Genomic DNA, 13,782 nt, shown 5'->3' with positions numbered 1-13,782 from the left:
AATCACCAGTGGGGTAAAGAAACACGCACATACACACACACACACACACACACACACAAACACAGGCACGCACACACACACAAACACACACGCATACACGCACACACACAAACACACGCACGCACACACACGCACAGACACACACGCATGCACGCACACACACACACAAACACAGGCACGCACACACACACAAACACACACGCATGCACGCACACACACACACACGGACACACACGCACACACACACACACACGCACACACACACAAACACAGGCACGCACACACACGCACACACACACACACGGACACACACGCACACACACACACACACGCACACACACACACGCACACACACACACACAAACACAGGCACGCACACACACACACACACACACACGCACACACACACACACAAACACAGGCACGCACACACACACACACACACGCATGCACGCAAACACACACACAGACACACACGCATGCACACACACACAAACACACACACACGCACGCACACACACGCACGCACGCACACACATACACGCACAACACTTGCACACACGCGAGTACACACACACATGCGCACCCACACACACAGATACGCACACACACACAAACACACACTCTCTGTCTCACACACAAACACACACACTACGTATCATATTCTTCCTGGGCTAGCTCTAATAGGCGGCCTCTTAGATATCCTGTATAGAATAGTGCTCATGCAATATTAATATGGCACACCAAAATATGGCGGTCGGAGCACACTCCATCTCTCACTCTCTACATAATTGAATATGCAAGCTCTCCAAATCAACCAGGAAAAGAAAGAATGAGAGGAAAAAGAACCTGTCATCCCAGTTGGAGACATTGAGTCCTTTACCATATATCATGTCAGAGTTGGAAAAGCTACAAGGACAACAACAACACCATCAGACAGTGGCTATGGTAACATACCCAGAACAGAGAAACAATGGCCATGTATGTTGCACACTGGGCTGCATTGTTTACTGTGTTGAGGCAGAGGCCCAAATGGCATGCTTAATATAAGACATTATTCATGATTTATACTTAAGTACAATTAAAACCAAATACTTTTAGACTTTTACTCAATTTTAGTTGTATTTATTTATTTGTATTTATTTATTTGTATTTATTTATTTATTTATTTAACTAGGCAAGTCAGTTAATTAAGAACAAATTGTTATTTACATTGACGGCCTACCAGAAGGCAAAATACCTCCTGTGGGGACGAGGGCTGGGATTAAAAATACTAATGTAAAAAATAAATAATATATAAATACAGGACAAAACACACATCACGACAGAAGACAACACAACACTACATAAAGAGAGACCTAAGACAACATAGCAAGGCAGCAACACATGACAATACAGCATGGTAGCAACACAACATGACAACAACATGGTAGCAACAGAACATGGTAGCAGCACAAAACATGGTAGAAACATTATTGGGCACAGACAACAGCACAAAGGTCAAGAAGGTAGAGACTACAATACACAATACACCATGCAAAGCAGTCACAACTGTCAGTAAGAGTGTCCATGATTGAGATTAAGAAGAGATTGAGATAAAACTGTCCAGTAGCTGCAGCAAACTGAAAAGATGAGCGACCCAGGGATGTGTGTGCTTTGGGGACCTTTAACAGAATGTGACTGGCAGAACCGGTGTTGTATGTGGAGGATGAGGGCTGCTGTAGATATCTCAGAAAGGGGGGAGTGAGGCCTAAGGGTTTTATAAATAAGCATCAACCAGTGGGTCTTGCGACGGGTATACAGATATGACCAGTTTACAGAGGAGTATAGAGTGCAGTGATGTGTCCTATAAGGAGCATTGGTGGCAAATCTGATGGCCGAATGGTAAAGAATATCTAGCCGCTCGAGAGCACCCTTACCTGCTGATCTATAAATTATGTCTACATAATCTAGCATGGGTAGGATGGTCATCAGAATCAGGGTTAGTTTGGCAGCTGGGGTGAAAGAGGAGTGATTAGTATTTTACTGGGTGACTTTCACTTTTACTTGAGTCATTTTCTTTTAAGGTATCTTTACTTTTACTCAAGTATGACAATTGAGTACTTTTTCCACCACTGGTAGTGAATAGGGTGCCATTTGGGACGAAGGCACATGCTGTGGAGGACCAGAAAAGTACATCCCATGGCTACAACAGTACAGTCTCTGCTTCCATTAGATAAGGGTTGTTGGTCAATCTGACTAGCTAGTGGTTAAGACAGTGTGCTGTACTACAGGCTTTAAAGGGGATGTTCACTATTTTACAACTTGATGTTAAATGATTCCTCACCCTGAAATGAGTCTACGGTCCAGGAGAATCTGTAATCCATGGTTTGTTTTTTCTTTAAACAGCCACTATAAAAATTAGCCACTGCTAGCTACTTTCAAGGGGGAAGAACCATCTAACTATAAGTTATAAAATACTTAACTTCTCTTTCAAGACTTCTGTGTTGCAGTTTCTGTTCTCCTCCTTCCATAACTGTGACTTATTCCAAATGCCTTATGATGCCTCTTTCATTTGACATTCTTTAAGACATACTGTGAATCATTTGTGTTCAACCCCATTTTGTCCTATACATTAAGTAAGTACAGTATTTTCACAGTTTTCAAAGTTATTTTGACTGTTGTTTCTGTTATTGTAGGTCTCTGTCATCCTCAGTGATTTTCTTTCAGGGGAAATCTAGGATTGGTACATATATTTTTGTTCTTAATCCTAATTGATTCCTAAAGAATATAAATGCCTATAAATAAATTCTCATGAGTTTAGTTCAACTATTTTACAAAGTGAACACAACCAACCACCTTGCGTAACTAGTAGGTGACACTGCAGTATTGTGTGTCTCTAGTAAGGACAACAACAGGTCTTCACTAGGTGAAGGTCATGTCTCTAGTAAGGACAACAACAGTCTTCACTAGGTGAAGGTCATGTCTCTAGTAAAGACAACAACAGGTCTTCACTAGATCAAGGTCATGTCTCTAGTAAGGACAACAACAGGTCTTCACTAGATCAAGGTCATGCCTCTAGTAAGGACAACAACAGTCTTCACTAGGTGAAGATCATGTCTCTAGTAAGGACAACAACGGGTCTTCACTAGGTGAAGATCATGTCTCTAGTAAAGACAACAACAGGTCTTCACTAGGTGAAGATCATGTCTCTAGTAAGGACAACAACAGGTCTTCACTAGGTGAAGGTCATGTCTCTAGTAAGGACAACAACAGGTCTTCGCTAGGTGAAGGTCATGTCTCTAGTAAGGACAACAACAGGTCTTCACTAGGTGAAGGTCATGTCTCTAGTAAGGACAACAACAGGTCTTCACTAGGTGAAGGTCATGTCTCTAGTAAGGACAACAACAGGTCTTCACTAGGTGAAGGTCATGTCTCTAGTAAGGACAACAACAGGTCTTCACTAGGTGAAGGTCATGTCTCTAGTAAGGACAACAACAGGTCTTCACTAGATCAAGGTCATGTCTCTAGTAAGGACAACAACAGGTCTTCACTAGGTGAAGGTCATGTCTCTAGTAAGGACAACAACAGTCTTCACTAGGCGAAGGTCATATCTCTAGTAAGGTCAGCAACACAATCCAATACTAAAGTCAGGCCCTCCTGCTGAAGTCTTCAACAAAAAAAAAGAATGACAGATTTATGATAAAAAAATACTTAAAAAATAAGAAAGGGGGATGGGGTGGAGGAGGAGTAGGGGGATGGGGTGGAGGAGGACTGGGGAGGTGGGGTGGAGGAGTAGGGAGGTGGGAGGTGGGGTGGAGGAGGAGTAGGGAGGTGGGGGGGCTCTGTGCACCTTGACAGGAAGGAGAAAGGGGAAGAGCACGAGTGGAGTTGAGTGAGGTTATTTTGGCTGAAAGGGGTTGAGGGGGAGGGCGGAAGCAGTGCAGAACCTACTTTCAACTGAACCCCTGGTAGAGAGACAGAGCGATATAGAGATAGAGAGGAGGGGAAATGAACATGGCTGCAAACTTACTGCAACCTGACAGTACTGCTTTTAACTCAGCACCTGATAAGTACAATGGAAAAACTTCTGGTTTCCTTCACACTGTTAAGTGGTTGCACTCTCCATGCAGATACAGTTTGGCAGCAATACCTCACAGGAAGAAGTAACAGACAAAAAGGCTCTTTCATTTGAATAACTCTACATGTGAATAAAAGTAAATGATCGTGTATGGTGGAATGCTTTCATAAAATCCGTTGTCTGTAGGCTATCATCTGTCTGTAGGCTATCGTCTGTCTGTAGGCTATCGGCTGTCTGTAGGCTATTGTCTGTCTGTAGGCTATCATCTGTCTGTAGGCTATCGTCTGTCTGTAGGCTATCATCTGTCTGTAGGCTATCGTCTGTCTGTAGGCTATCATCTGTCTGTAGGCTATCGTCTGTCTGTAGGCTATCATCTGTCTGTAGGCTATCATCTGTCTGTAGGCTATCATCTGTCTGTAGGCTATCGGCTTTTGAATCTGTCTGAAGGCTCTTGTCTGTCTGTAGGCTATCATCTGTCTGTAGGCTATCATCTGTCTGTAGGCTATCGTCTGTCTGCAGCCTATTGTCTGTGTGTAGGCTACCGTCTGTCTGCAGCCTATTGTCTGTCTGTTGGCTATCGTCTGTCTGCAGCCTATTGTCTGTGTGTAGGCTACCGTCTGTCTGCAGCCTATTGTCTGTCTGTAGGCTATCGTCTGTCTGTAGGCTATCGGCTGTTGAATCAGTCTGTAGGCTCTTGTCTGTCTGTAGGCTATCGTCTGTCTGTAGGCTATCGTCTGTGTGTAGCCTATCGTCTGTCTGTAGGCTATCGTCTGTCTGTAGGCTATCGTCTGTCTGTAGGCTATCGTCTGTCTGTTGCCTATTGTCTGTCTGTAGGCTATCGTCTGTCTGTAGGCTATCGTCTGTCTGTAGGCTATCGTCTGTCTGTAGCCTATCGTCTGTCTGTAGGCTATCGTCTGTCTGTAGCCTATCGTCTGTCTGTAGGCTATCGTCTGTCTGTAGGCTATCGGCTGTCTGTAGGCTATCGGCTGTGTGTAGTAGCCTATTGTCTGTCTGTAGGCTATCGGCTGTCTGTAGCCTATCGGCTGTCTGTAGCCTATCGGCTGTCTGTAGGCTCTAGGCTGTCTGTAGCCTATCGGCTGTCTGTAGGCTATTGTCTGTCTGTAGGCTATTATCTGTCTGTAGCCTATCGGCTGTCTGTAGCCTATCGGCTGTCTGTAGCCTATTGTCTGTCTGTAGGCTATTGTCTGTCTGTAGCCTATCGGCTGTCTGTAGCCTATCGGCTGTCTGTAGGCTCTAGGCTGTCTGTAGCCTATCGGCCGCCTGTAGGCTATCTGCTGTCTGTAGCCTATCGGCTGTCTGTAGCCTATCGGCTGTCTGTAGGCTATCGACTGTCTGTAGGCTATCGGCTGTGTGTAGCCCATCGGCTGTCTGTAGGCTATCGTCTTTCTGTAGGCAATCGTCTGTCTGTAGGCAATCGTCTGTCTGTAGGCTATTGGCTGTGTGTAGGCTATCGGCTATTGAAATGACCACTATTTGAAACGTTTCCTGTGTCTCTCACTCCCTTCCATTTTATAAATAACCTTGACGTGCAGATTTAGCATGTACAGTTTAATTCTAGCGACAGAGAGTCGAATGAAAGTGGATATATATCTTTACTACCTCCAGCCTCCCTGACAAGTAGCTCATTTGGATGATTTGTCCGTGGGCTCTCCGCAGAGCACCATTTACAATATTCACTTTAGATAACGTATGGTTCTTGGCCCTGAAACCAGATGGGTTTCGTAGAAATGCTTTGTTAGCAGTCTTCCGCTTGATAAATTATTTAGGACATGTGGTTGGAAACATCAATAGAATCTCTATTGTAATTAAAAAAGGAGCCCACCAACAATATTGCACTGTTCCCCATTGAACCCTGAAGCAGGGCTGAGAGAGATAATTCAGAGAGAAAAGTTTGCATGGATTGAGTGTGGAAGACATATGAAATTAAAATCTCTCTTATCCATTGTTCTTATGTTAAATGGATAAAAGAAAGCAATTGACTTCGATTTTAATTATTATTTTTTTTGTATATAATGGGAAAGAGTCTCTTAGAAAGAGACATGAAGGTACCCATAAGCAATCATTACTGATGAAAAAACACAAATGTGAAAAATTGGTGGATCTAGCGTTTTGGAACTCTTCCTTTCTCAACCACAGTTCACCAGTCAGTTGTAGCTATAGAGCGAGGAACCACATTCCGTATGATTACACACTGAACAAAAATATAAACGCAACATGTAAGTGAGCTGAAATAAAAGATCCCAGAAATGTTCCATTTGCACAAAATGCTTATTTCTCTCAAATGTTGTGCACAAAGTTGTTTACATCACTGTTAGCATTTCTCCTTTACCAAGATAATCCATCCACCTGACAGGTGTGGCATGTCAAGAAGCTGATTAAACAGCACGATCATTACTCAGGTGTACCTTGTGCTGGAGACAATAAAAGGCCAATGTGCAGTTTTGTCACACAACACAATGCCACAGATTTTGAGGGAGTGTGTAATTGGCATGCTGACTGCAGGAATGTCCACCAGAGCTGTTGCCAGAGAATTGAATGCTCATTTCTCTACCATAAGCCGACCTCCAACGTCGTTTTAAAGAATTTGGCAGTATGTCAAACCGGCCTCACCGCCACAGACAAAGTGTATGGCGTTGTGTGTGCGAGCGTTTTGCTGATGTCAACGTTGTGGACAGAGTGCACCATGGTGGCGGTAGAGTTATGGTATGGGCAGGCATAAGCTATGGACAATTAACACAATTGTATTTTATCGATGGCAATTTGAATGCACAGAGATACCGTGATGAGATCCTGAGGCCCATTGTTGGCCCATTCATCCACCTCCCATCACTCCATGTTTCAGCATGATAATGCACGGCCCCATGTCGCAAGGATCTGTACACAATTCCTGCAAGCTGAAAATGTCCCAGTTCTTCCATGGCCTGCATACTCACCATTGAGCATGTTTTGGATGCTCTGGATCGACGTGTTCGACAGCGTGTTCCAGTTCCCGCCAATATGCAGCAACTTCCCACAGCCATTGAAGAGGAGTGGGACAACATTCCACAAGCCACAATCAACAGCCTGATAAACTCTATGCAAAGGAGATGTTGTGCAATGCATGAGGCAAATGGTGGTCATGCCAGATACTGACTGCTTTTCTGATCCACGCCCCTACCTCATCCACACCCCTGGGGATGACATTACACCAAGAAACCATGATGAAAGCCCCCAACCTAAATACATTGAAAGTGTCTTTCTTCTGGAATCAAGTTCCATCTTCCTCAGTACACAAACATGCACACAACAAAAACTATCCATACCACGCGATGATGGGCCCAGTCAAGTCTTTGACACATTCACCAACTTCCCCGCTGAAAGATCAGCCACAACATGTTGGCAGCATTGTAACATGTTGTAATCAAGCCCTGGTCTCCAGAATGGAAACAGAAGAGGAATACCTGATGTGGTAGTCTCAGGTTGGACTACTCTAAATCATCTGGGCTCTGACACACACACACACACACACACACACACAAGTGCAAGCTTTGCAGGTCCATCAACCCATTTAAAAACCAATAAACACCCTACAATAACCTGTGGATCATGAGAGAACCTTCATAATTCAGCAGAATATTAATAACTTATTTATTGAAACTTTATGTAGTGACCTGAAATACTTAGTTTGAAGTGAGAGACCTTTGAATATTCATAACACATCCATAAAGACGCTATATCGCAGGACGCTGTACTTCCTTTAAAGTCAGACCCCTTTGGTCCTATATAACACATACATAAAGGCTTAATGATGTAAACACACACAAAAAAAAACACTTAGTGAATTATCACTAACAGCTAAATCAAATAAAGATAAAGACATGTTTTTTTTCTTCCTTTAATTTGTACATTTTTAAAACAATACATGTGTTTTTAAAACAATACATGTGTGTCAAAAAGTCCAGCAATGCAATTACATTGTACATTATACAGGGCTGTGAACAATATAGCTTGTCCCTGAGCTGGCGGACAAATGGTTCTTGCCTCTCTTCCTGCTGGAGGTACTGCATGTTGGTTCCAACCTTAAAGGTAACAACAAAGAAAGTTAGCAGGTCTGTTAGGAAATGGGTATTTCGCTAGGTGACGGTCACGGTATTTCTGTGCTGCGCTAGAAACTCTAAATGGGAAGATGGGAAACTCCATTCAATTCGTATTAATATATTCCTCTTGCATTTATAAATCTCATGATGTGACTATGAGACATGGCTGTATCTAGGAGGATTTGCGTTTAGCTGAGCCTGCTAGCTAGCAAAATTTTGTCTAGCTAGCAATTGCTGTGAAGTCACCAAAATTACTTGAAATAACGATTAAGGTAACTAAAGTATGTAATTTAGCTCAACACTTTACTACAAATGAATTTAAATTACAATAAATAAAGGTTAACTTACCTGCTTACTTGCTGTCCGGTGGCAGCACAAGTGGGCATTTGGTTTTCAAACTCATCACATGATCAGCGTCTTGTCAACAAAACTAAAAAAGTACTTTGGGGTCACAGTTTTTTTTCTTTCTTCAAAATAAAAGTGCCCCACTTAATAGCAGAAAAGTATCAACAATAGCCATTCATGATATATTAAAAATGATTTTCTAAACATTAACAGTGATTCGTATTTGTTCATATTTAAGGGACATTTGCATAAAATGTGGGTTTTAAATCATGTTCCAAGGTCAAATAAATGGCCCCAATGTGAGTCACTGTATATGAATTACATTTTGGCTTAGAGCAAGAAAGTATTGTAGGGAATACTCAGTAGTGTCTGTAGAATGTATATGGTGTCATTTCATGGGGCTCTGCATAATACAGTGTTGGTGGCCTTTAATTCCACCCATTCCAATGGCGGCCCAATCACATCACGTGCGCTTACTGCATTACAGAAAACCTGCTAACCAAACTTCAGTCCAGGGCATGCTCACTGAATTAAAGAGCAACTGCACTCAAAAAAACTATGTTTCTTATATTTATCCCAGACCTCAAAAGTCATCCACTGATTTTTAAAGCATTGTCGGAAACAATTACACCAACAATAAAAACACATTTAGTTGTTTTTCTATTAAAAAAGTTTGAAAAAATGGGCTAAACCAGAAAGAATGGGCTAAACCAGAAAGCATGGGCTAAACCAGAAAGAATGGGCTAAACCAGAAAGAATGGGCTAAACCAGAAAAAAAATGGGCTAAAACAGAAAGAATGGGCTAAACCAGAAAGAATGGGCTAAACCAGAAAAAAATGGGCTAAAGCAGAAAAAAATGGGGGAATCCAAAACCTGGAAAAACAAAACTAAGAAATTTTATTTTTTTAAATACTGAAGTATGCACTTTTTTCCAGCAAATTTTAAAAGGCTCTACCAACATTCTTTGCTCTGCATGACTGCATTTTAGGTCAAATATTAACTATGCACCCAAGAGGGAAAGAGGTTGAGCCATCTTAGAAATGAGTGAAATATAATATAACATATACAATTAAGCGGACACTTTTATCCAAAGCGAGTTAGAGTCCTGAGTGAATACATTTTTTACATATGGGTGGTCGCAGGAATCAAACCCAATATCCTGGTGTTGCAATGCTGTACCAAGATGCATGAGAGCCTCAATGTAATATGATTTACAAGGCCTTTATTATGCGGTGCTTAAGCCACTCTTTATAAACCATAGGTTTATGTCATATTTGACATAATGGGTTATGTCACATAGACATTAGTGGTTACTGTATGTCACACAGTTATGCCACATTTATGAACCCTTTATAAAGCATGACATACGTTTATCAATGATTTGTAACACATTTATGTAGCGTTTATGAAAGCTTTATGAAGGCTTTATAATGCCTTTATAAGCTGAACGTCATTTAAAGCGGGCCCGAAGACAGATCCTAGAACTGATCTGAGCCCGTAGTGGCTGAACTAGGATCAGGTCCCCCACACCTATTTATTGTGATGAATTGAGAAGATTTTGTGATTACAGGCCCTGATGCACGTCTCCATAGGGAGATGTAGAAAGTATTTAGCACAGTACCATATCTTGTGGGGAACGTGTTTTCGTCAGTCACTTCATACAGAAACACAAGATGTGAGGGTGCTACCGGTTGAAGACCACAAAACCACCCGACTCGTCTCGTGGTGGCACATCACTGGCATTTAATGGCCATCGGCACTGTAGGGTTGAACTGTGTACTAACTGTGAGTAAGGGGGTGAGGTGTGGGGAGTAAGGGGGTGAGGTGTGGGGAGTAAGGGGGGTAGGGGTAAGGGGAGCATCCTCTCACCCCAGCAGAGGGCAGTCTCTTCCCGTTGGGGTTGGGGCGCATGGGCAGGGAGCTATAAAGTCTAACGCCGCGGTCGTCTGATGCACCGTATCTGCTCTGTAGAGTAAGAGGGAGAGCGAGAGAGAGAAACTTTAGCTTCAGAACTTTCAACATGTTTTCACTCAATAAAATACTATTGCATCATATACACACAAAAACGCTTGCGAACAAAAAGTTAGGCATTGTCAATGGTAGAAACATGGAGGTCAGCAGAATTTAGTGATAAAGCAATTAAGATCTGAATAGACTGTCATCAAGTACAAACATCCACTTCTTACTGATGTCTACACATACACCGTGGTGTTTCCCCTACATTAATTTAGCAGCGGCGGGCCAACTCCCTTACCCTATGTGTGAAAACACACTGCAGGAGAGTTGGCACTGCAGCTCTGGAGCCGGGGTACCTGGGAATCTAATGACTCACAACAAGACCCTTCCTGCCAGTGGAGCCTTTGGAGCGTTTGCCTCAGCGAGTTTTACACCGCACTTCTCCTTCTTTCACACCACACAGATTCTCTCACTCCCTCTCTCTCTCTGTTTATCGCTCTCTCTCTCTGTTTATCTCTCCATCTTTCTCTCTGTTAATCTCTCTCTCTCTCCCTCTCTCTCTGTTTATCTATCTCACTCCTCTCTCTGTGTCATTCCCCTCTCTCTGTCACTCCATCTCTCTCCAACACCAGCTCCATCTCTCTCCAACACCAGCTCCATCTCTCTCCAACACCAGCCTATTAAACACCAGCTCCATCTCTCTCCAACACCAGCCTATTAAACACCAGCTCCATCTCTCTCCAACACCAGCTCCATCTCTCTCCAACACCAGCTCCATCTCTCTCCAACACCAGCCTATTAAACACCAGCTCCATCTCTCTCCAACACCAGCCTATTAAACACCAGCTCCATCTCTCTCCAACACCAGCTCCATCTCTCTCCAACACCAGCTCCATCTCGCTCCAACACCAGCTCCATCTTTCTCCAACACCAGCCTATTAAACACCAGCTCCATCTCTCTCCAATACCAGCTCCATCTCTCTCCAACACCAGCTCCATCTCGCTCCAACACCAGCTCCATCTCTCTCCAACACCAGCCTATTAAACACCAGCTCCATCTCTCTCCAACACCAGCCTATTAAACACCAGCTCCATCTCTCTCCAACACCAGCCTATTAAACACCAGCTCCATCTCTCTCCAACACCAGCCTATTAAACACCAGCTCCATCTCTCTCCAACACCAGCCTATTAAACACCAGCTCCATCTCTCTCCAACACTAGCTCCATCTCTCTCCAACACCAGCTCCATCTCTCTCCAACACCAGCCTATTAAACACCAGCTCCATCTCTCTCCAACACCAGCCTATTAAACACCAGCTCCATCTCTCTCCAACACCAGCCTATTAAACACCAGCTCCATCTCTCTCCAACACCAGCTCCATCTCTCTCCAACACCAGCCTATTAAACACCAGCTCTATCTCTCTCCAACACCAGCCTATTAAACACCAGCTCCATCTCTCTCCAACACTAGCTCCATCTCTCTCCAACACCAGCTCCATCTCTCTCCAACACCAGCCTATTAAACACCAGCTCCATCTCTCTCCAACACCAGCTCCATCTCTCTCCAACACCAGCTCCATCTCTCTCCAACACCAGCCTATTAAACACCAGCTCCATCTCTCTCCAACACCAGCCTATTAAACACCAGCTCCATCTCTCTCCAACACCAGCTCCATCTCTCTCCAACACCAGCCTATTAAACACCAGCTCCATCTCTCTCCAACACCAGCCTATTAAACACCAGCTCCATCTCTCTCCAACACCAGCTCCATCTCTCTCCAACACCAGCCTATTAAACACCAGCTCCATCTCTCTCCAACACCAGCCTATTAAACAGGCCTTTAGAGGACTGTAATAAATGAGTCTAAGTCCCGATAATGTAAACACTAGCTCCATAGAACTGTGTTTTAATAGGAAGGGGGTTGTGTACTTATCGGAGGCCCACGACAGTGTGTGTCCCCCCGGGGAGAAAATGGCTGTCTGGAACACTGGATGGCTGGCAGGTTGTTATGTCACAGCCAAGGTCCCCAGACAGACGACATCATCAGTCCAGAGTGGGGTTTATTGAGAATGACGCTGAATTATTGAGTTTGAATTTCAGAACAGGGTCATCATGGATTTGAGATGAATACTGGGCATTTTAGAATCACATAGAAGAGGATGCTTGCTCAGGAAATATAACCAGGAGAGGGGCACATGCATGCCAGTAATATGAAAACTGGTAGGAATACTTTGCTAGTTATACAACTGTGATGGTGAATTAAACTACAGAGACAAATGTGTTGAAAGTATTTTTACTTTATGTAACTAGGCAATCAGTTAAGAACAAATTATTATTTACAATGACGGCCTACACAGGCCAAACCAGGACAATGCTGGGCCAATTGTGCGCCGCCCTATGGGACTCCCAATTACAGCTGGTTGTGATACAGCCTGGATTCGAACCAGGGTGTCTGTAGTGATGCATCTAGCACTGAGATGCAGTGCCTTAGACCGCTACGCCTCTCAGGAGCACAAAGTATAGGGTAGCCTGCATATAAAATGACAAAAGAATCCAGATATGTTTTTACATTGTCAAGCTCCTGTCATATTGACAGGAGGGCAATAATACAATCATTTAAATATCTCTCTCTCTCAATTCTATTCAATTCAAGGGGATTTATTGGCATGGGAAACATATGTTTACTTTGCCAAAGCAAGTGAAACTCTCTCTTTCTAACTCTCTCTCTCTCTCTCTCTCTCTCTCTCTCTCTCTCTCTCTCTCTCTCTCTCTCTCTCTCTCGGTCTCTCATGGTCACTCTCTAAGTGATTGCTACTTTTCATCTCTAGGCGAGTCCGCCGTGGGCCCAGCTAGCTATCATTATGCAAATAGCGGCAATTAAATTTCAGTTGGTTGTGGGGGAGGGGGGTATCCTCTCACAGGGGATTCACAGTCTTACTGTACAGTACTACTGTGTCCATGTTAGGACCACCTCAGTCCATAGAAAGTCTCTATACACTCATGTTCTTATCTAGAGATCTGACTAGACTCCACCTACTATTGAAACCCAAAGAAGTCACATTTTACTAACTGAGAAACGTGGGCGTGCTTACTGATTACTGTAAATAGCACATTCATTATCAAGTCGCTGTTACTGTAAATCAAGCCACCTCCTCAAAGCATTACCTTTCTTGTAGACTACTATGCTTTAATGCAACATGTAGTTTTACACATTGAAAGTTAACAATTACATACATCAGAATACATTGTACTGATCCTAGTCATGAAATGTAAAAAATACATCCAGGGGAGTTAATGATTCCAATATATGTATATATATAT

General features: G+C 43.3%; 1 protein-coding gene across 4 annotated transcripts in view; it reads right to left on the bottom strand.

Annotated features, from left to right (window-relative positions):
- The window catches only part of LOC110528540 (TOX high mobility group box family member 2), a 217,309-nt gene that overhangs the window by 142,350 nt on the left and 61,177 nt on the right, over positions 1-13,782 (bottom strand). For 2 of the 4 annotated variants that reach the window (XM_036984125.2, XM_036984127.2), the window contains exon 2: positions 10,372-10,467. The exons of the other annotated variants lie outside the window; for them this stretch is intronic. In XM_036984125.2, the coding sequence (XP_036840020.2) occupies positions 10,372-10,467 (96 nt within the window). The remainder of the gene's footprint in view (positions 1-10,371; positions 10,468-13,782) is intronic. 4 annotated transcript variants of the gene reach the window in all.

Source organism: Oncorhynchus mykiss, chromosome 7 (assembly GCF_057628025.1).
Source record: "Oncorhynchus mykiss isolate SJ-2025 chromosome 7, ASM5762802v1, whole genome shotgun sequence".
Lineage (NCBI taxonomy): Eukaryota > Metazoa > Chordata > Actinopteri > Salmoniformes > Salmonidae > Oncorhynchus > Oncorhynchus mykiss.
Note: the sequence above shows the minus strand (reverse complement) of the source record. Positions and strands in the feature narration are given on the sequence as shown.